The sequence below is a fragment of the Artemia franciscana genome, chromosome 8 (genome assembly GCF_032884065.1).
Source record: "Artemia franciscana chromosome 8, ASM3288406v1, whole genome shotgun sequence".
Lineage (NCBI taxonomy): Eukaryota > Metazoa > Arthropoda > Branchiopoda > Anostraca > Artemiidae > Artemia > Artemia franciscana.
In genome coordinates this window covers 40,704,608-40,727,109 of record NC_088870.1, presented here as the reverse complement: position 1 = coordinate 40,727,109, position 22,502 = coordinate 40,704,608, and the positions used below count along the sequence as shown (strand labels likewise).

Sequence of the window (22,502 nt, the reverse complement as noted above, 5' to 3'; positions counted from 1 at the left end):
GAGAAATCAAATAGACCTAGGTTGGGGTCTAGAAGGCAAAAATTGTTTTTATTTTGATTTCTTTGGCATGCTAAACTTGGAATCCTTTGTCCTTGAGGACAAGGGTTCGAGTCCTGGTGTAGCTGGTTATTTAGTTTGCAACGGGGCTCAGTGGCGTGGCTCGGTGAGCTTAGCCAGAGTCAATCCAGCTATAAATAGGTACCTAGAGAAATCTGGGGAAGGTAAAGAGGAAGAATGTGCGAAAGCACAGGATTCTCAAACCCCATTGCAGCACCAAGCCGCCTGAGGCCAATACAGCTACGCTCGCTCCTCCTCCATCCTAATCTATTCAAAACTAGCAAATCTTCCTCGTTTTTCAGACCGCTCACGCTTCAGAACCATACTTCACCACTGTAATCACTTCCGATATTCTAATCTTGGTTCAAAGACTTATCTTCATATTCTTCCCAACTTTTTTCAACTGTGAACTACATTAAACACTCTGGGCCTTGGCAATTCTACTTTTATCATCTTCAGTGCTTCCACCATCTTGACTAATATTACCTCCTAAGTAGGTAAAACTGTCCACAGTCTTCTTAACATTAACTTTCAAACCTATTTTTGCGCCCTGAACTCGCAAAGCCTCTAAATGTTCATTCACTTAACGTTCATTCAAGGTTCATATAAAAATAACTATGCGTAAATGTAATGTCTATAGTTTTGACTATAGTCTGAGCAGGAGGAATAATGAATCATTAAAAAAAAAACATCTAAATACAATAAAAAAATTGAAATTTTTTAGAAACTTGCTTTGTAAACGGTTTGTCTTTTAATCTTTTTGATTAGAGCGTAAATGACGCTCTAGCCTTTTGTAGTTTTGAGGTAACAACAGCTCCACTGTTACTTGTGGAAATTTTTCATTATCCAACGTCTAAGTCAATACATTGTTTCACGTATTGTATGTTTCTTAAAGTTCTATTAGGACTGCAAAACCACAATCAAACAGTTCGTGGATACAAACTGTAAGTAAGGAGCGATGCAGCCCAACAGCGGCCGAAACTCTGAGAAACAGAGTCTTGATAGAAATGAATACATCTGAAGAATCGAATTTTGATGCTTATTCAAAATACATAAAATTCATCAAGTTTTATATTACCACTCAAAAGTTATGAGCCTGATAAAATTTGCCGAATTTTTTAAAAAGGGGGGAAACACCTCCAAAACATCAAGTGATCTTAGTGAAAATCACGACATCAGATTTGGCACATTGGAGAACCTTACTGTAGAGGTTCCAAATTCCTATATGTAAAATGCGGAATTTTGCTTTTTTTTTTGCCAGAAACAAGATCATGGATGCATGTTTATTTCTTTGTTCGTTTGTTTTTCTCAGGGGTGATCGTATCGAACCAGTGATCCTAGAAGATCGAGAAAAGGCTTTTAGCATAGTCGAAAGATCTAATAACTATGTCTTTGAGGATGACTTGACCCCCACAGACCCCGGGGGAAGGGCTCCAAGCTATGAACTTTGCACATAGTATTGGCTATTGGGAGGTATACAGATATATTTAGGGGCGGTGGCACGAAAAAATGTTCAAAATATTTTGTATTTTCAGCCAAGTTAAAACTATACTTTAACTTTCTAGAAGGGGAGGGGGCTAAGCAAAAGTTTACAGCATATTTTTTGAGGATTTATGTTTGTTTTAAGTTTGACTGGATTGTACTTTTTAATTTATGTTTCATTTAGGTTTCATTTCTTCATGCTTAGTAAGTTCTGTTCCTTTTAATTTAGTGTCTTATATAAGCCAATTTATGGTCGCTTATAAAGTTCCTAAAAGTACTGTTTACTCTTTGCCAAAAAATTACTTTTTCAATTTAATTTATGTGGTTTAATTAACATCCTTCGTTTTATTTTGTGATATCTTTTGAACTACTGAATCGTGTTCAGCGGTTCCCTAAAAAGTCTTAATAGAAAGTCCCTCGCTCAGATGCTGCTGTTGAAGAGAAATTATTTATTTATTATGCACGTCCATAAAGTAAAATACGTGTTTGCCAGTTTAAATAAATTCAATCTTTGTTTAAAGAAAGCAATGGGTGCTACATGTTTGATAAATAGGTAGTTGTTTTTCTACTTAGTTACCACCATAGTCTAGAGCCTTTTTGTCTTTAAATTGTTTTTTTTTTTGTGTTTGTGTGTGTTCGTGTGTTTGTTTGTTTTTTGTTTGTTTGTTTTTTTGCTTTTTAGGTACTGGATTGACTTTTGGGTTTCTTTTTTTCGTAATGAATTTTATAAATAATAATTAATACCCCAGATGACAAAAAAGTTGCGGGTGCTCAATAAAGCCGTTTGTGATAACGAACTGCAAGTAAAGAGTAACCTATATTAATAGTAGCGAGAAGTTACCACCATAGTTACCACCATTAGTTACCACCATAGTCTAGAACTTAGACCATAGAGCTGTTAATTAGTTGAAAAGATTACATTTTGTCTTTAAATTGTTTTTGTGTGTGTGTGTGTTTGTTTGTTTTTTGTTTTTTTTTTTTTTCTTTTTAGGTACTGGATTGACTTTTGGGTTTCTTTTTTCGTAATGAATTTTTAAAATAATAATTAATACCCCAGATGACAAAAAAGTTACGGGTGCTCAATAAAGCCGTTTGTGATAACGAACTGCTAGTGAAAATAATGAAGCTTTGAAAATAATGAAGTAAAGAATTCGGCATTGATTCTTATAAACCCTACAGGTGGTGCTGATCTCAGTTTGATGGCCCCTCCATTGTATGTATTATTTTGAAATAATACATACGTAAAAAAAATTAAATTTTATTAAATTCAAAGACTGCATCTCAACTTAATAGATCGTGTCCGGAGCCCGGGCTTCGCCCGCGTCCCGGCACGTGACAGATTTGCGTAAATTTTATTCTCTTATCATTTATTAGCATAATCTAAAAAATTCTAATGTGTCTAGTCATAAATCTCGTTTGTGTTTGATTTTCGCGCATCAATGCATTTTCCCATGCCTTTTGCTTTAGTTGTTCGGATTCATTTAAAATCGTTTTCAAGAAAACGAATTATGCATACATACGTAAATAAATAATATATATTTGAGTGTGTGTATGTTATTCATTAGTTTTAAGTCATGAGTTGTCAAATAAGCCATTTCAATTGAGTTAAGAAATTCTGGCGTGAATTCAGTTCCTCCTTCCTGTTAATGCATCAAAAAATCATCCATTTTATAGGATTTGTTTTCTTCTTGGATTCGTTGTGGTTCTCACTATTGCTTTTCTTCTAACCACAGATTTAATTTACGATTCGATTAATTCGTTATGATACTGGTTGTCACGAGTCTGGTAGCCGCAGATCTCGTTTTAGCTACATTTTCGTGCGTCAGTTTTTCATGTCTCTTACTTTAGCTGTTCGGATTCATTCAAAATCATGCGTAATTTTGCACGACGTCATAAATACTAAAAAATTTCTCACCCAGCTTTTCCCCAGTTGCCGTATTGTTTCTTCAATTGTGTTTTTACATAGTTTGATGACAACCAGGAATTTTCCAATGCCTGTGCCCTCAGCATTGGCATAATTATCGTTTTATTCTTTTTTTTTCAAGCTATAGGGCGGCAAATCAGTAATTTTAGTTGAACTAACGAATTGTGTCGTGAATTCAGTTCCTCCTTTCTGTTTATCCTTTACAGGCGCTAAAGTAACTCGTACATTATTCAAATTTATTTTCTTAAGTATTTAAATTAATGCAATAGCACACTTATTGTGTTATTCTTTAGTTTTAAGTAACATTTTCCTTTGCAATTCAATGTTATTTGTTACCGTTTCTAACTCCATGCCTTTTTCTTCAGTTGCTCGAGGTCATCTGTAATCTTTTGCAATTTCACTACCGTCATAGATACTAAAAACGATACTACCATTCGGGGGGGGGGGTATAATGTAATTTATGGTCTTGTCATGTACATAAATATGACGTCACTGACATGATTTTTTTTCCAAAAAGAAGGCTCTAAAATATTCTCAAACTCGTCACCTATCTAAATCACTTTTTGAGGCCACAAAATCTTAGGATGTGAATTTTCAACAACAAAAAATGATGCCGTTTTCAAGAAAAAAGTTATTCATACATACATAAATACACAGTTGGTCATTTAAAGAGAGTAAATGTCCATGATATGATGAGTAAATGTAAAGGTCTTTCCCCAAAAAGCTATTCGACCTTAATGAAAGTTGCAGCTTCAAAGTCTGGATGCCCAACAACCCCCTAATTTTCAAGCCCCTAACTACAAAGCTGTGAAATTTCCGTATTTTTCATGTCACTATGCTTATCCCTTTTTTATCAGGGTTGGTACAGCGGTCGTAAAACTTCAGGAAAGACCTCTTTTGAATGGAAATTGTTTATTCTAGTTGCCTTTTTAAGAGTCAAAATTGATTGGAGGAGTACTAGGTCCTTGGCTTCTTCGTCATTTTCCACCCTTGGAGCTCATCACGGCCGAAAAAGGTTCAAGAAATTGGTTTTTATTTCTATGGGATATGGAAATAGGCTATTATTTTGGTAAAATTTTTATTAGACTCTTTACTAAAGAACTAAAACCTGAAAATCTTTAAAATTTCAAAAAATAAAATTGATCAAATAGAGCAAACTGAAAAACGACACATTGCGTAATTAAAAAGACGAAAATATAGAAACTACATCCTGTAAAATGTAAAAGAAATTGGGAAAATAGCAAAGAATAAGAATATAAAGATAATGTCTGTCAAAGTAATTATATGAATGCTAAGGTTTGTAGTTTTTAACTACATTGGCGTTCCAAGACGTAACCTTATATGCTGTGTATGTTATGAGCCCTATTATCTACAAGCTATACTATTTTGAAGTGGGGAGATTTTTCAGAAGTTCGCTTTATTTGATCTTTAGCTTAAACGATGTATACCGCGTTTTAATTTTTCTTGCTTTCTAATCTGTATTTTTCCTTAACATTTTCATTCCATTTCTCATTAATTTTCATTCGTTAAGCTCTCCGAATGCCATCTTAATTTGAAACAGATCCAAAGTCCGAATGTCTAAGATATAGTATCTTGGCATTAACTCAAAGGTGTAGGGAAAAAACAGAAACAATTTCCCTTGTGATAGATTAATGTCTGTGTTTTTAGACATAATTCTTTAACCTTATTCTGCTAACTTTGAGTCTGTTGCCGTCTTCTTTTATGGAGGGGGGGAATCTTTCATAAGATGAATGTATTTTTCTTGTGACAATTGCATTTGCTTTCATTGACGTGTTTCATGGTTTTGTTTATCAGTTGTTTGATATGCTTGATTTCTCCCCCTGTTTCCTCCTCTCTCTATACCCTGTCTCCATTTCTTTCTTCTATATTTTTATTCATCATCCTCCTTATCGAGGATCATGGGATCATCCAATGGAGTATGGGCGACAGCGTGGCTTATAAAATGGTTGTATTTTTCAACCCATTTGTCATTCTGATTCTATGAGGTTCAATGTATCCATATAGATTGCTGGGAGTGGGCAGAGAGCTTGCACCTGGCTAGCTCTACACATTGTCAATCAGGCCAAGATCTTCATTCTAAGAAGTTATAACATATCTCATCTTCTACTGATCATATATAATAAGTACCTATTTACAAATATTGCATTCGCAAAACTGGATACACCACTGGTGTGTATATTTAAGAACCTTGACATATTTTAATTATAGTTGTAAAATTTCAGTTTAGGCCGAGAGAAAACAGGGTATATAACTAAAACATTAGGACACATAGTTCTTTACCAAGTGTCTGCTATTGCAGACTCTCTGACCAAGATTCGGTTGCCAATAGCAACGTGACATGGTCATTAGTCAAGTTGCTATGATAGTATAGAGTCTCACCCTTCTACAACAGTAACCTTTTTTTCGTGGTTGTGTCCGGGCTGATATTGTATTTTTTGGAAAAAAAAAATTGTGTTTAAAGATTAACCGCTGTACACATGTTTTACTGGAGGCCACTTAATTTCTTTCTTTTGTAGCCTTTATCGAGTGTATCTTGGACAGCATTTATAAGATCTATGTATGGAGATGAATTGGGTCTCAACAGCGAAGAGGAGTCAGAGTTAATGCTTCCACCCTCTGTGAATGATATATCGAGTATTCTAGAGTGCGATAGTTTATCAATACAAGTGGAGCAAGCGGAGGTATATTTTATTTTTTTTTATTTTTGCTCCCTGTGTTGTTCCTTGTTTGGATCTTTCCGTAGTTTCGAGGGTTTTAGTTAAGAGTTAATGCAAGATAATTAAATCTAACTAAAGAGTCAATCCCTACCATGCCCCCTCCATAGATTTTGCAATATACCTGTTATTTTTTCAGATACTGCTACCCTTGTTTTAGGTATGTTTCCTTAATTTGCTCTATTTTTTTGTATCTTCACTTGTTTAAATAATCCCCTCTCCCCTACATTTTCGTGAATTGGCACCAATGAATGGAAAACAAGGAAACTAAAGAGGACAAAATTAAATAAAAGAAAGTACGAGAATAGTCAAAAAGAGCAATCGGGTGAGCATTAGCATAAGGTGATAGTAGTGATAGGTGAGTCAATTCGCATTATAATGACTGAAGAGTAAATGACTTTGCAGATGCCCTTTTTTTTAGAAATGTAGCAGGATGTTAATGAAACGTAAAATCTGAAAGTCACCTCAAAGTTTAGTTTTTACGATTTCAGGTTGTGGGTTCAAGGCCAGCCAAACAGCTCCACGATGTAAGTGGGGCAATTTTTTCTACTTTGTTTCAGGGGTAATAATTGCAGTGGCGTCAATTGGGGGAGGTATAGGGGCATATGCTTCTGCTTTATTTTTTACCCCTACCCTTCTTAGATTTTGAAAATATTTTTGGGTATATTTTCATTGAAAAATGCCCTTTTCTTGGTATTTTCGTTGGAAAAAAATTGTCCCTCCCCCTTGATTTGAAAAATAAATTTCCTCCCCCCGCCAATTTTTGAATCGACACCACTGAATGCTTGCTATGCATTTGCCTGGTGGTGAGACCAGTGTATGGTTAAGAGCTCCACCGTAGAGGAACTGTTATGCTAACGTAGCACCGCTCGCCAAAACTCATGAATGTAACGAAAACTTAAAATTGAATATGAAATTTCGCTCTATTTGGAACCTTTTCTATTACAATATCCATGGACAGATGTTTTGGACTATTTCAAAAATGGACTATTTTTGAATAGCGCTCAATAATGGCTAAAGGAGCTATGATGCTTGAGAGTGATTGACCTCTTTTTCGCCACAATTTCTGAGAACTGGGTTTTAAAAAATAAAAATACAGTTAATTACAAAATAAAAATACAGTTAATTACAAAATAAAACAACTAAGCGTTTTTTTTTGTAGTCTAAAAGAAAGAAGGTTGCTGAGTTGTGAAGTATATATTTGGACTGGGCTGCACATTTTTCTGCACATTATGTGTGCGTGTACCTTCACTTGCAGTGGAGCTTCCCAGTTTTGTATCTTAGGAAAGAGTTATTTTTTTTTTACTACTGTACTGTAGACATAAAAGCAAACAGATCATTTTCATTCTTGTCTGACTGAACATTTTACTTGGATGACAAATGGAAGGTCACGAATGATGTTAAGACCACAAAACATGTTTATGTAGCAGTTAATACGAAAAGAAAACTAATGCTCTTAAAAGGCTTAGTCTTTCAGCTCGAATAGAAATTGTAATCTTTTTGTGCTCAAAAGGCTGTCGGAAACGAAGATTAAAGAATAACCCTATAAGAGAAATACTAAGAGAATGGAAACTTTTTAAGCTGGTCCAAGGAGAGAAAAATCTTACTCCGTTTATAAGGTCAAATTTTGTTCCTTTAATTAGGTGTCCTATTGATTGGAACACCTTACCTGAGTTGGCTCAAAGCTAGTGCTTGTTTTCTAAGGTCCCAAGCATTTACCGAGTGTAATATAAGGTTTTCCTATTGTCAAAATGGTGTTTTAAGTTGTTTTTTTTAAATCTTACTTATAGCCAAAACATTTTTATGTCAGGGATTTACTATAACTTCTTCTCTCTACTGAGTTGAAAACATAATTACCTTGAATAATCGCGGGAGACTTAGACTCAAATGCAATATTTTCATTTTCATGCAGAAGATTCTGTTGCAATATATATTTATTTCTTTAATCCATAACTTACTATTGTATACTTCTTTATTTTTAATTCTCGTTTTTTCTTCTGTTTCGATGTGATTAGGAAGTGTTGTCGTTCTTTTGTTCTAATTCCTTCCTGCATTTTCTTGCCGCTGACTCCACACTAAGGAGGATATACTATAGTGTTTTTAGTTGTTTTTGTGTTTTTACATTATTTTTGTTGTAAATAACCGATGGATTTGACTCGCCTTTAGTGCTCTCTGTCTTTCAAAACATCGTGGTAACGAACTGTAAGTAAGGTAACGAACATCCTGTCTTAGTTAGTCCTGGGCATAATTTGAAAAACGGTCGGAAACAAAAAAGAAATCAACTGAAAGTAAGGGACAGCCTTAAAAAAACTAAGAATAATATTTCGGTGTGTGAGGGGGGGGTGCCCTTTCCTCAACCCACGCTCTTTACGCTATGGTTTGTATTTTTCAAAATGGCCGTAAGGGTTGAGTGTGAATAAGAGTTTATTTTAAAGAATTTGAAGACTTTAGCGTAAAGAGCGGGCTGAGGAAGGGGCAGCCCCCCTCGTTTTTAATGTTGATCCTTACTTTGAGTTGAAAGAACTTATTTTATGCTTTTTCTGTAATTCATTATGCGTATCATTATGCTTGTAGCTATAGTATTTTTTTTCTCGTTATTATAACTGGACTAGAAAATGGCAAATTTCTGAATTGTATGCTCCCTTCGGTGTCCAATAATCTTTGTGTGTGGTGTCCACAAGATAGTGTTTCAATTTCGAAGTGTCCTTAATGAACCTACGTCATAAGGGTCATGTGAGTTCTATTTATACTGAGGTTTTGGAACGTTTCCTTGTTTTCTTTTCGAGTTCTTAGATTTGACTTGTATCATTCAGTTCAGTTTTTGAACAGAAACATACTTGTTGTTTTTAAAGTATTAGGCGCCCGTTGTATATGCGCTGAAGATCTGTGAAATTCATTGACTTTTTGAAGTTCTTACCAGTTTTTCGTCAGTTCTTGAAGTGCTGCTTGTACTTTCTCAAAGTTGATTTGCCAGTTCATCTTCTAAATAGATATTGAATGGAACAACCAATAATCCCAGGCAATTCTAAAATCAGCAACTCTGATTTTGTGCCTATCTTGGACCCTAAATTATGTGCGAACTGTTGTGCAGTAAGCTGCACATGCACTGTGATCAGTCATAACAATGCCGTGAAAACGAATGTTGTCACTTCAATTTTCCGCAGTCTTCTTCTGGTCCATGCTTTCAATCCTGTACAAAGTGAAATTCCCATTCCTGAAATTAGTTCAAAATCGGATATCAAGGACATATTGACAGTTATATCCCTTGATGGAGAATGTTTGTTTTTGGATCATGTTTTTGAGACAGAGAAACATTGAGTACTCGGCAATTTATTTTTGTATCGAAGGTCAATATATATATGTATGTCTTTTCTTTTCAAAAATTTTGAAGTTTTTTAGTTCACGTCTTTATGGATTAGATCTTTCCGAAATTCTTTTCAGTTTAATTGATTTTAATTGGATTTTAGGTCACGACGTTTTTTCGTTGATCAGATTTTGTACGTTCTGATTTCTGCCCAGTGTTCTTTTTTCTTTTTTGGAACAAAATGTTATTCCTTTGTCTTTAGTACCCGACTGACTGACCATATCTCAAACAGTAAGCTGTACAATATATTTGTCCATATCTCCCTTTCCAGGGCTATTATGAGAGAAGGGTTGAGATGGCTAGGACACGTTCTGCATATTAAGCATCACAGATTACTGAAGATTGTCCCAGTCGGCCAACCACCTTGAGCCAAGTGAAAATGGGGAGGAAGGATGTCGTGAGGAAAGATTTAAGGGAAATAGGAATCACTTGGGAGGGTGTAAAAAGGGAAGCTTTGAATAGATTGGGATGAAGGAGGAGCGTGCGTAGCTGTGTTATATTATAGGCTTGCTCCTAGTTTCAATTTTCATTTTTCTTCTTCTTTTTTTGCGGGGAGGGGGAGGAGTTGCTTTTGACCCATGATTTCCTTTTAAGCTACATTCATTCCTCAAAGAAGGATTGGGAAGTTGTCAAGTCAAATGAGAAGATTTAACAGAATTAGGAAATTTACGGTAGTTATTGAAGGGCCTAAGATGTCTTAAATTACGATGGGTTGTCAGTTGTAGTACGATAGGTTGTCAGTAACAGTAGCAGTACTTAAAAGATGGTTTTCCATAAAAGTCTCAGTTGTTGTCGCTTATGATTTGAAATTGATATGATTTAGGAAGGTTTGTCTATGTAGATTTGGTTCTGAGTTTATATATATATATATATATATATATATATATATATATATATATATATATATATATATATATATATATATATATATTTATATATATATATATATATAGTTCCTTTTGGTCACCGTTTATGAAGTTTCGTGTTCTTCACCAATCGTATGTTGTTTTTTTCCTTTTTTCATGGTTTTAACAGTTAGGTTAGATGACACCAGCTTCAAGTCCACGTGAAATATTCCGTTGACGTTCGGTACAGGAAAAACAATTTGGCTTCAACGTGGATTTTTTCTCTTTTTTTTCAATTTCGTTAGCTTGTGTTTCCAAGAATAAACTCTCTGGAGTCTTTCCGAAGTCAGAAAATGAATAAATATCCTGTAAAATATGGTCGCTAATCTGTTTAATTTTCTTTCTTTGGAGTGCGAAATATGGACGCTTTGTCAAGGTATGGTTTTAAATATAAAAAAAACATGGTATCAAGCTATTAGAAAGCTATTATAAGTTATTGTCTGCAGTCGTTATCATCTTTTATACCTTTTAAGACGCTGTAAGATAAAAAGACAAAATATTGAAATTTCTTATGTAGGATTGAAAGTCACATATGGATGACTGGTTTTATATAAATAAAAAGTACGCTCAAATGTTGTTATTTTTACTGAATAGGCCCAAGTGGTAATCTTGATCAGATTCGTAATGCCTGAGCCACACCATGGCTCTCTATCGATAAAAAAAGAAAAAAATGGAATTTATGAATGATATGTATTTCTGCTTGATTCTTACGTCACACTTTTCACCCCAGAAGGAGAAAATTTAAATGACGAGAAATTGGTTTAAAGTATTAATTAGCTCTAAGTTGTTCAACTGCTGTTGTATCAAGTTCCCATATTTTCTAATTAAAAAAAAAATGAACCACGAATTTTGCGCTTGAAAGTTGAAAATTACTTAAGTCTCTAAAAATGAGCTGAAAATAAAAAAGATTTTCTTAAATGGTATTTATACACTGTTTACAACTATTGCGATGGATGAAGAAACTACCCTTACAATCTTTACAGGTGGCAAGGGGAAGCAGCCTTGATTGGAACAAAGGACTTGTAGTACCTCTAGGTCAATTATACATTCTATTTGTCCTATCTGCCAAACTTAAGCACATTATTTAGCGACATATTGTAGTTGAATTATTGCCTTGTTTGAATTATTGAGCGAAATCTACCAGAAGGTAAAAAAGACTCGACCTGAGTGTACTTCTAATTTAGTTAAGCAAAGATGATTAGTTCTTCCTTTTATTCTTTTTGAGGCTTCTGCTAACGATACTTTTTAAATTAATTTTTTGGTTAAAATGTTCATGTTTAAAATGCTTTATTTCAGGGATGGCCAACCCGTGGGCCGCGTGTGCTCTGACTTGAACATTTTTCCGGCCCGCGAGAATCATGTCACTTTTCTTTAATGTTTGAGAAACTGATTGATAAAAGAATAATCATAATATGTCTAATATTGTTAGAGTTTTTCTAATAACATGATATGCATCTACTAAAGATAAGAGGTGGAAATAATGCCATTATCAGTAAGAACGTTCCAGATTAGCTGCCAGTTGTTTTTTTATTGTCACATTTTGGATTTGGATTCTCAGTTGTTAACGTTGTTTTAAATATTGTGCCTTGCTTAACTTAATGAATAATATATGTTTGGTACCTTTGAGGTATTCACTTTTTTGCATACTTCACCAAAGGTTTATAATTTTTATTTTGACTTGTTTGTACAAATCTGCTCCTCGCTGTGGGATTGACTATAATATCGTCTTTTCAAAATAACATAGGTAAAAATAATGTCATTATCAGTAAGAACGTTCCAGCAGTTGGCCATTATTGGACCAGCAGTATCAGATTCTTAGACGATATGGCTAATTTTATTAGTTTTATTAAATTTCATTAGTCTATTCAGCTAATATACTGAAATTTTGTGTTGGTGTTAGCCCAAGGCTAATTTCCGTCCCAATCCATACTGGGAGTACATTCGGTACAAGGTAGCCGACTTGTAAAATGTTGTATTGGAAACGCCATCATAGACTTTCACAATACAAGGAGAATGTTTATAGGATCTTTATTAGCTGGAACTAAGTAGGGATGTCGCCTAAAAATTATGCTACACGTCTATTAACTGTAAATACAAACTATATTAGAATACGGGATCCTATTTTTTGCAATTGCTCTCCATTATCTTTCAACGTCCTTAGATCTTTACAAAATTTTGCCATTCGAATAGCTATGGGTTTGCAAAAGGACATTCTTCCGTCTAATTGAAAGAGATTTGGATTGATACTAATAGGAGAAAGTGTCTCCTAAGAAAGAAAGAAAGATTTCTCAGAAATGCAGATGTATGGTATAGCATATGGGCATACTTTTGAAAAGAAGACAGTTTCCTCAAGTCGGACAAAGCTTTATATATACATCCGTATCTTGACCCATGCTTTTATTAAATAAACCTTTCATGTGATGTTTTTGTTTGTAAACTGTTAGTTTGTTTGAATAAACGCATATCTACATCATTTATATGTATAAAAAAGAGTTATATTATTGTCTTGAAAATATAAATTTCGGACTTCACGAACCAATCCAACATGTTTTGTTTCTTTGTTATTCATTTATCTTTTTTATCTCTTATTAAGTTCCCCTTGTCCTCTCCGCGAGCCGTGTTATTTTCATGCAGATTAGCGAATAACAAGCGATTTTTTGTGCTACAAATTGATACCGCCATTTATTCCGAAATTCGTTCTCTTTATTGAGGTCCCCTTGATCCAGCCTACTTACCCTGAAAGCTTCAAGCTGTTCGATTAAAAACAACATTTGACCATTTTCTCCTAATCCCCAGTTTATATTACATACATGCATGTGTGTTTTATAGCTGATAAAGCCGAATATAAAACAAAAAAAAAATGATGATTTTTCAAAGGATCCCCAACAGCAGTCCATCATTACCGCTCTTAAACAAATCTCCCGTTAACTTCACAAGCTCATGTCACCCAAGAAGAAAAATTCTCAATTCGTCCCCAAAACTACTGCATAGTTGGCAAGCTCGTAGTCTGTTTGGAAAATTAAAATCCCTGCAATTTGTTACTAGCGATAGGCAGTTGGCACGCATCTAAGTTCAAATTCTAATTTAGGCTGCTTAACGGGCGATTTTAACATAATATTCTTCACCAAATCTCTCTTTATACTTCTACCGAAAAGTAAGCTAGTTGAAAAACTTGTATCAACAGCTCAGGGGTGGGTTTCCTGGTCTTCTAGCCTAGTCTTTCAATACCTAAGAAAAGCATCCTCACTTTCTGTAGGGCCTTGGAAATTATTCTTTATACAGGAGAAACCACTCTCGGTCAATAGTTTTCTTAATCTGGAATGGTCTCGAAAACCTCTAATTCGGTTTTTGCAAATCTTCATACGATTCTCTTGTTAGCTTATGTCCAAATAATGTAATATTCTTAGCCAACACCTTACTACCCGTGTGCGTACCCAATAAGTTAGTTATATTGCCTCCTCGACCCTTCCCGAAAGTTTAAACTCGATGCCTCAATCTGTTCCCGAGATATTGCACATATGTTATTGTGATAACCTACCTGGGTACGTGTGATATCTTTCCAACCTTGATGTTCTACATTGAGATAAACTCACACAGGGGCTCATAGCGCGAACACTTTTTGGCTGACCGGAGATGCAAAATTCTTTAGCCTCACTCATCCATTCCACCAGCACAACATTTAAATTTTGGGTCACGAGGCTATGGGGGTCATGTCATTAGCACAGAAATATTTTCCGGAGGGTGGGAGGGGGGATTCTTCATCTGTAAAAAAAAATTAAAAAGCAAATTATACTAAAGTATTCGGCAAGATGAAAAAAATGTCAATATATCAGCCTTCCTCTCTGTGCATGTGGAGCTGCTAAGAAAATTCTAAGCTCTTTCTTCCTTCCTCTAAGAAATCAGTTTTCTTGAAAAGAAACAGATAAATCCAAAAATTTGCACAAATACTTAATTTCTAGCCATGGTTTGAATCATTAAAATGTATTGTTTGTTTTCTCCAAAATAGTAGCTACCATATTCCTTGCGAAATAATCGTCCTTTATTAATATCTGTCATCGTTCAAGCTAATTTAGTTCTCTTTTACATGTCCCTTGAGGTTTTTTTTTAAATTAGGGTTCTAAAAGGCTCATTCATGAATGATAAACTTATAATCTAAACTATTTATTTATGATGCATAATTTGACCTATTTCTCCAGGACTTCCTAATCGATAATGTTTTATCATTGTCATAAATGTACTATTACTTTTTTCAAAATTTCATTAAAATATAAATCTTAATTGAATAAATTAGGTTTTACGAGTTTATACATTTGTTTAGAATTTTTCTTGAGTTGGAGCCCTCGAGAAAAATGACAACGAAGAAGCGAAGTTATTTTCAACTATGGGCTACTGTCACAGTACAGGCATGCACGCGGAAATATATTTATAGGGGTATAAGTATGAAAAAGGGACTGAATATAGGCGAATTATATGGAAAAAAAATGTTTATTTCATAATTTGAATGAGAAATGCCCAGAAATTCAGAAAATCCGGAACTTCAGGGTAGCCCTCCCCCCTCTGTACGTCTCGAGACCGGGGCCCGATGGCTTCCTCTTCCTGTATTCATGCCTGTCATGAGGCGACAAAGAATAAAGGCAAAACTATTTTTCAATTTAATTATTTTTTTTTTTAAATGTTCACTTTTTTGTCAGCGGGAAATGCAGAAACGGCTTTAGGTCTTCTGCCTTGCTGATATTTTGAATATTGTTTTGGTTTGTTTTTTTCATTAGAAGCAGTCACTATTGTAGTAATATATTAGGTAGGGGGAGGGGACCAATCAGACGTAAAACAAGTAAACTGTATGAAGAGTACATGTAAATATAACGAAAACCTTGTTGTTATTACGAAACATAAGAAAATTTAAAATGCTCCTGGTGAAAGAGCTATGTTTAGTAGTACAGCAAATGCTTTGACGCTAAAATATCATAAAATTGTTGCAGTAAAGTTAACTCAATTAGCTTATTCATGGTTACCGACGGTTATATCAGTTATGGAATACTTAGGGGGGGGGGGCAAAATGTATTTTTAAAACTCTATGGAGACATTTTATTTTCAATTTTCTAGTAGAAATTAAAAATATTTTCAATTAAAATACCCCAAAAAAGCTATTTTAAAAATCTAGGATGGAAAACCAAATACCTCTCTCCCCCCAATTGACGCCCCTGATTCCAGATGCGTATTTTCTGTCTTTAAAGAAAGGTACCATTCCATCTGTGGTGGTTCTAGCCTCTCATGCGCCCGGCGCAGTCTTGATTAGTGCCCCCTCCTTCTCCCTCACACAAATTTTCCGGCCAAATTTTAACTAAATTATTTTCAATGTATTAATTAGCTAATAATATATTTTTGTAGTATCTTATAACTTATTATTTAAATATTTGATTATCATTAAATATTTTATTTAACTATGTTAATTGTTTATTTTTTTTAAACTGTTTTGATGGTTCTTTTTATCTATGCTTTTTACTTTTTTTTAACTTCAACAACATTGGCTGAGTGTCGACCAGATTTGTAGGAAAAAAAAACAACTAATTAAACATGCAATTCATTAACCAATGTGATTTGTTAATAATTCATGTTGTCATTTCTTCAAGCGCGGAAGTTAATTGGCTGTAGGCAGAAACGTAATTATAACGTTTGAGCACAGTTTGAAACAGTTAAAAAGGCAGTATCTATTTGGAAGTGAACGAAAAGTGTTTGTGGTTGACGAGTTTTTTTAATAAAAGGAAATTACATGCAGTCACTGATGATGACATTTCTTCATTGGGAACCTGGACCTTATTTGATTAATGCAGCTAAAGTTCAAACAGTTGTTTCTGGGTCAGTTGAAACCCCTGTATTTGAGGTCGAGGTATTCTTTTTTTTTCTTAAATGATATTTTCATAAATACATTAGGCATTCTACTTTTTGCTAACTTGGGTAAAATTCTAGCTTAGTGACTTTTTGCTATCTCGGAAAGGGGTTAGGTTAGGAAAATGAAACTTTCAGGGATTGGTTTACAGGCTAAAGTATGTCCCAGGAAGGTATTTTGAAGTACCTACGGTAAAATTCTAGTTAATTGACTTCTTGCTATCTCAGAAAGGACTTAGGTTACGAAAATGAAACTTTCAGGGATGAATCTAAAGACTTAAGTATGTCATGGGAAGGTATTTTGAAGCAACTACCTCCACTTCTACTCCCTCTAGAGGGCCCTGACCTTTGATGACCTTTAAAAATATGTGTGTTATAAAAGTAAAACCATGCAAAATAGATCTTCTGCTTAATTGAAGTACAACAAAATTGTATTCAGCTTCATAACTCTGCTCAATTCCATTTTATAAGGTCTTAAAGATATGCAAATACATTTCCTAAATTTTGAAGAAAAAAAACCATTGACATGGCTCATAATTCTACTCAAATAGCAGGAATTGCATTTTCACAACTAAAGGCAGAGAAAAAGCAACTAGTAACTGAAAATTAATGTAAAATGTTGTTTTGTCAAAATTTCGATGGGTATAGTCTGATAAAATTTCGATGGATATACCTGTCATGTAGGCGAATTTCAGGGCCCTCTAGAGAGAGAAGGAGAGGAGGTGGGTACTTTGAAATACCTTCCCGGGACATACTTTAGCCTGTAGACCCATCCCTTAAAATTTCATTTTTCTAACCTAAACCCTTTCCGAGATAGCAAGAAGTCAATTCATTAGAATTTTACCATTATCATTAATACCAAATTCTTGATTCGAATTCGTTGGTACCGTATTCCAGGGTATATGTATTCTTCAGCCTACTAATTAAAACTTTGTTGGGTTACAGTGCAGTTTATCCCCTTTTCTTATCTAAAGCCTATAATGACAAAATTTTACAACATTGTGTTCAGAATTTTTCTAAAATATGGATTGTTAGAGTTGCTTCTAGTTTAACTGCATCCCACCCCTTCTCTGCCTCATCAATGCCTGGATATAGCTACAGGCTGTGTACGCATCATTTCTGCTCACCCCTTCTCCACCTCCCTGACTCCTGGATATAGCCACATGGTTTGTATGCTTCATTTCTGCCAACCCCTTCTCCGACTCTCGGACGCCTGGATATAGCTACATGCTATATTATTCTGATTTCTTTGGTTCACATCTGAATTTGGCTCATAATGCTAATTTGAAAAAATAAAATCAATGATAGAATCGGCACCTTTTCTATAATCTAGAGCTATATCCAAGAGGGAGGTTGTATATATCCAGGAGGGAAGGAGGGAGGTTGGATATATCCAGAGGAAGGAAGAGGGACTGAGATTCAGATAAACTGGAAGTCAGTATGAAAATCCAATGAATAAAGAGTCAAAATTTCATCTATGATTTCATATAGAACATGGGGATTACTTTACTCTCATCCTGGCCCCCCACCTAATGGTTAAATATGCACAATGAATTGTTTATATGTACTGAATTTTCCACGTCAATCTTTTATTCAAATTGATTCAATAGTTTGTTGAAACAATGGAAAATTCATTGCATATTTGAAATTCAGGGTATATATTGTACCATTAGCGCAGGGGGGGGGGGGTAAAGTAATTGTGAGACACAAATGAATGTTATATTTGGATTCAGGATCAGATTTTGATTCTAAATATATGTCTATTTCTTGGCTATTGCAATTGTCAGTTACTCTAGAAATTTAATGATCAGTGAAACCTTGTTTCAGCAGTCTGATTATAGTAAAAGATGATACTTATTACAATGACCTGCAGACTTTGATGCTTTACATTGATACTTTTGAGATGAGTGAAACATATATGACATGGAAAGTATGTCAAAATATTTGTGTGACAAACTATCTGGACACTCCATTCAAGGGGAGGCTGATGGGACCCCTCAGATTTTTTCTGATGACCTGATTCCTTGTTTTTTTTCTTATTTTTTACTCTCTTTTTTAAAATAAATTTGGTCAATTTTTGACACCCTTGTCACATCCCCCCCCCAGATTTTGGTCATTGGTGCCTTTGTCACATTGGGCCTCCCCGATGATTTTTCTCTAGATCCACCCCTGCAAGCTAAAGGATAACTTGTTTTGGCTGTTTGTACTTATTTCATCCTCTTATTTTCAGGATGCTAGTTCTTATTGCTCAAAAACAGACCCTGTGGCAACACCAAGTGGTGATCTCACTGACAATGGGCATACATCCTCAATGTCACCAGATGAAAACTTTCGAATGTCTCTACCACCAAAGGAATCCTGCTTATCTGTAAGTAGTTTTTTTTTATCTTGAAAAATTGAGAAGTCAGAATAGCAAGTACAACTTAGTATATACCTTTTTTATTATTTCTTCTTAATACTTCAGCTTCATATTATCGTGCATTTATAGTAGGAGAAAGATGCGCGGAAAAAAGGCCCAACCAGGAAAACATTTATACAGAAATTATTTTTGCACCACTTTGTTAAGAAAAGGGAGCTCTACAACATATAAAATATCTAAATCTCTATTGCGTTGCCAAATCATCTTTTTTCTAGTTTTTCTCTGCTATTTCTTTTTTTTTTTCAGAATCCAAGAACAAGGAACCATGAAAAGAAAAGCAGGCTGTATTGTATTTGAGTGAATCAAATCACTTTTTAACATTTTATTGTTTTTGTTTAAAAAAAAAAAACAAAAAAAAAACACACACACACAAGTGACATATGTTCATAGGGCATTTTTCGAAGATGAGCACAAATTTTCGATTCATTTTCACCATTCTCAACCAAATAACGATTTCCGAATAGGTATCTATTCTTACAGACCCTTACAAAGCCTCTTCTGATATTCAGTTTCTGCTACAACAATGCATTGATCTTATACGCTCTTTTCAAAGTTGTTTTCGTGCTTAGCCTTGCAGAGCCACCTATCCGCAAAAAAAAATGCACAGACGGAAAACATTTTGCAATGGTTTCATGCATTCAGTTTTCTCTAACGAAATTCACAATGAAACGGGAAACATTCGCAGTAAGGCAAGCATCTTGTTTTTGCCCATGATTGATCTACCGTCTAGTAACGAATCCTGCCTTTACTCAACCTTACGCTTTGTTGCTTGACAAGGGAGAACATACCGATTCGCGCCAGATCTCATTTGATCAGCTACTCTGTGGAAGTGAATGAAGATCCTGAAGTCCGACACTACGAATGAGCTGAGTAGCATTGTTCTGGCGGTATTCATTTGGAGATGAGTTTCGTCAGAAGCATAGGACACCTCATGCAAGGTTCTGGTCTGAAAGAGGTCCTGGAACTGGTATACGTGCCTGGTGTAGTACCGCACATTTTCTCTGGAAAAACAATCTACAGAGCTATTTGTGCTCACATTCTAGTGAGCTCGGCCATATGTGTCCATGTCCTCGAAGACAAGCAAGCAACCTTGGCTTTTCTAGACATGTCTACTGTCTTTAATGGGATCCTAGACAGATATCTCCCACCTGGAAATCCCAGTAAGAATCTCTAGCTCAAGCAACTGGATAACTTTTTTAAGCAATCAGACTCGTGTTCCAGGTGTTTATACTTCTCACCCGAAGCTAACTTTGGTGGTACCAGTTCAGCTTGGGATATTAGTGAGATAAAACAAAAGCTTGGGACAGATGTCAGCCATTTAATGTTTCTCTGTCACGCCATGCTAGGTTGTGATACAACCTCTCGCCTCTATGGAATTGGAAAGGGCAGGTCCGTTCAACTGCTACTTATCGACAAGAGTTTCAGGGACAGTGCTGCTATATTTGGTAACAAGTTGGCATCCCTTGACGATATTAAATAAAAAAAATAAGTTTTTTGAAATGAAAGTAAGGAGCGACATTAAAACTGAAAACGAACAGAAATTACTTCGTATATGAAAGGGGCTTTTCCTCCTCGACACCCCGCTCCTTACGCTAAAGTTTTTTATTGTTTTAAAAAGTAGAGTTCCGAGAAAGATTCAAACTTTAGCGCAAGGAGCGGGGTGTAGAGGAGGGAAAGCCCCTTTCATACACGGAGTAATTTCTGTTCGTTTTCAGTTTTAATGTCGCCCCTTACTTTCATTTCAAAAAACTTGTTTTTTTTTATTTAATTTCTGAAAGTTTTTGATTTTGGGCCTAGGTGCCCTCCAATTTTTTTGGTCATTTAAAAAGGGCACTAGAACTTTTCATTTCCGTTAGAATAAGCCCTCTTGCAACACTCTAGGACCACTTGGTCGATACGATGACCCCTGGAAAAAAACAACAAAAACAAACAAACAAATAAACACGTACCCGTGATTTGTCTTCTGGCAAAAAATACGAAATTCCACATTTTTGTAGATTGGACCTTGAAATTGTTTCTGTAGGGTTCTTTGATATGCTGAATGCGATGGTGTAGTTTTCGTTAAGATCCTATGACTTTTAGGGGGTGTTACCCCCTATTTTCCAAAATGAGGCAAATTTTCTAAGGCTCGTAACTTTTGATGACAAAGACTAAATTTGATGAAACTTATATATTTAAAATCAGCATAAAAATCCGATTCTTTTGATATATCTCTTAGTATCGAAATTCCGTTTTTTAGAGTTTCGTTTACTATTGAGCCGGGTCGCTTCACCATCAAACAGTTCGTTACCACGAACTGTTTGATTGTGGCAGCAGGGGATCGGGTGTTGTTGTTACTGTACGGTTGCCCTGATATTTCAAATCTTGACACTGCCAGAAAGCCAATCATTCACTGGAAAGTGAGCACTGCCACCGCTTTCTTGCATCCACATGAGCTGCCGCTGACTCAGGCAAAACAGTTAACAGACTTTATTAACTTCTTTGTCAGTTAACAGACGGCCCCGTCCTCCCGGAGCCTTTTTTCATTGTTTCTATTGTCAAACCATTGGTAGTAAAAAAAATATCAGAGAATTTGTCATTTTCTGCTGCAATGACAACTTTCGGCGAAATTTTCATGAGTACTATAATAATTATAAATGCTTTCGTTTAAGGTAACGAATGACTTTAAACTACAGATAAAATGCTACTACACCGAAGAACATATGTGAGCCCATTGAATCCCTCTTGGCTCAAGACCTAAAATAAGTGAACCGGACAGGAATTTTTTTGCTGAACTGAAAAACCTAGTAAGAAAATATTTTCACAGGTCAAGTTTCTTAGGAATCACTTTGTACATGCAAAGGGTATAATAAAATTTGATTGCCAATTTGACTTTAGTTTGCCAAACTTGCATGAGGAGTGTTTTAATCAGTAAAGATAGATTGGTTTTATTATAGACCACTAGAATTTTGCAAATATGCAGACTGAAATGAAAACATTTTGTAAAAAACATTTCAAATTACATTGGGACTACAGACAAACTTTTAAACCAACAACTTGTGTCTTTCCATTGTTACCAATTAGTTTAAGGTTTTAGCTCTAATTCTATTTAAATTCCACAAGTGGGAAAGTGTTACAGTTTCTTCTTTTCATTGTTAAGATGAACGTAAATTCTAGACGAAGTTCGACTCAAGAAACTGTTTCTGCAGAATCTGATTCTTAGGTATCCACACAGTTTATAAAATAAAATGCTAACCAATTAAATTTTGAAAAAAAAATTACTCAAAACAATATAATATGTTTGAATTTATTTCTAATGGCAACACACGGTCTGTACTCCCACCCCGCCTCCTCTAATGGGGGCTCATATGCACCACACTTTTTCTTATTAAACCTAAGAACTCAAAATAAACTGGTTACCCGAAATAAAACTTTGCTCTCAGTCTAGGTTGCTGTCTTTTTTTTCTTTTTTTTTTTGAAAAAAGTATTTTTATTTTGGGTGGATAAAGTGACTAACAAATTACATCTTCCTTTAAATCAATTAATTCAAATTAATAAGTCTTCTTCCTCGTTCTAGAGCACTGCCACTCTTCAAGTAAATAAAGAAAGCACAAGCAGTCCAACTAGTCGCTTGTCCCTTGGTCTAAAAGAGAGCCTAGACAGTGATGAATCAGAATTAGGCGATTCTAGTGATAACGAACTACGCCTCCACGCCATCCCTCTTGAGTCAAAAAGTGAGTATAATCATTTC

The 22,502-nt window shown here is 35.0% G+C and overlaps 1 protein-coding gene across 5 annotated transcripts in view; it reads left to right on the top strand.

Annotated features, from left to right (window-relative positions):
• LOC136030431 (protein Aster-B-like) overlaps positions 1–22,502 on the top strand; it is a 169,362-nt gene that overhangs the window by 121,937 nt on the left and 24,923 nt on the right. For all 5 annotated transcript variants that reach the window (XM_065709410.1, XM_065709408.1, XM_065709411.1 and 2 more), the window contains 3 exons: positions 6,001–6,165; positions 18,584–18,721; positions 22,329–22,485. In XM_065709410.1, the coding sequence (XP_065565482.1) occupies positions 6,001–6,165; positions 18,584–18,721; positions 22,329–22,485 (460 nt within the window). The remainder of the gene's footprint in view (positions 1–6,000; positions 6,166–18,583; positions 18,722–22,328; positions 22,486–22,502) is intronic.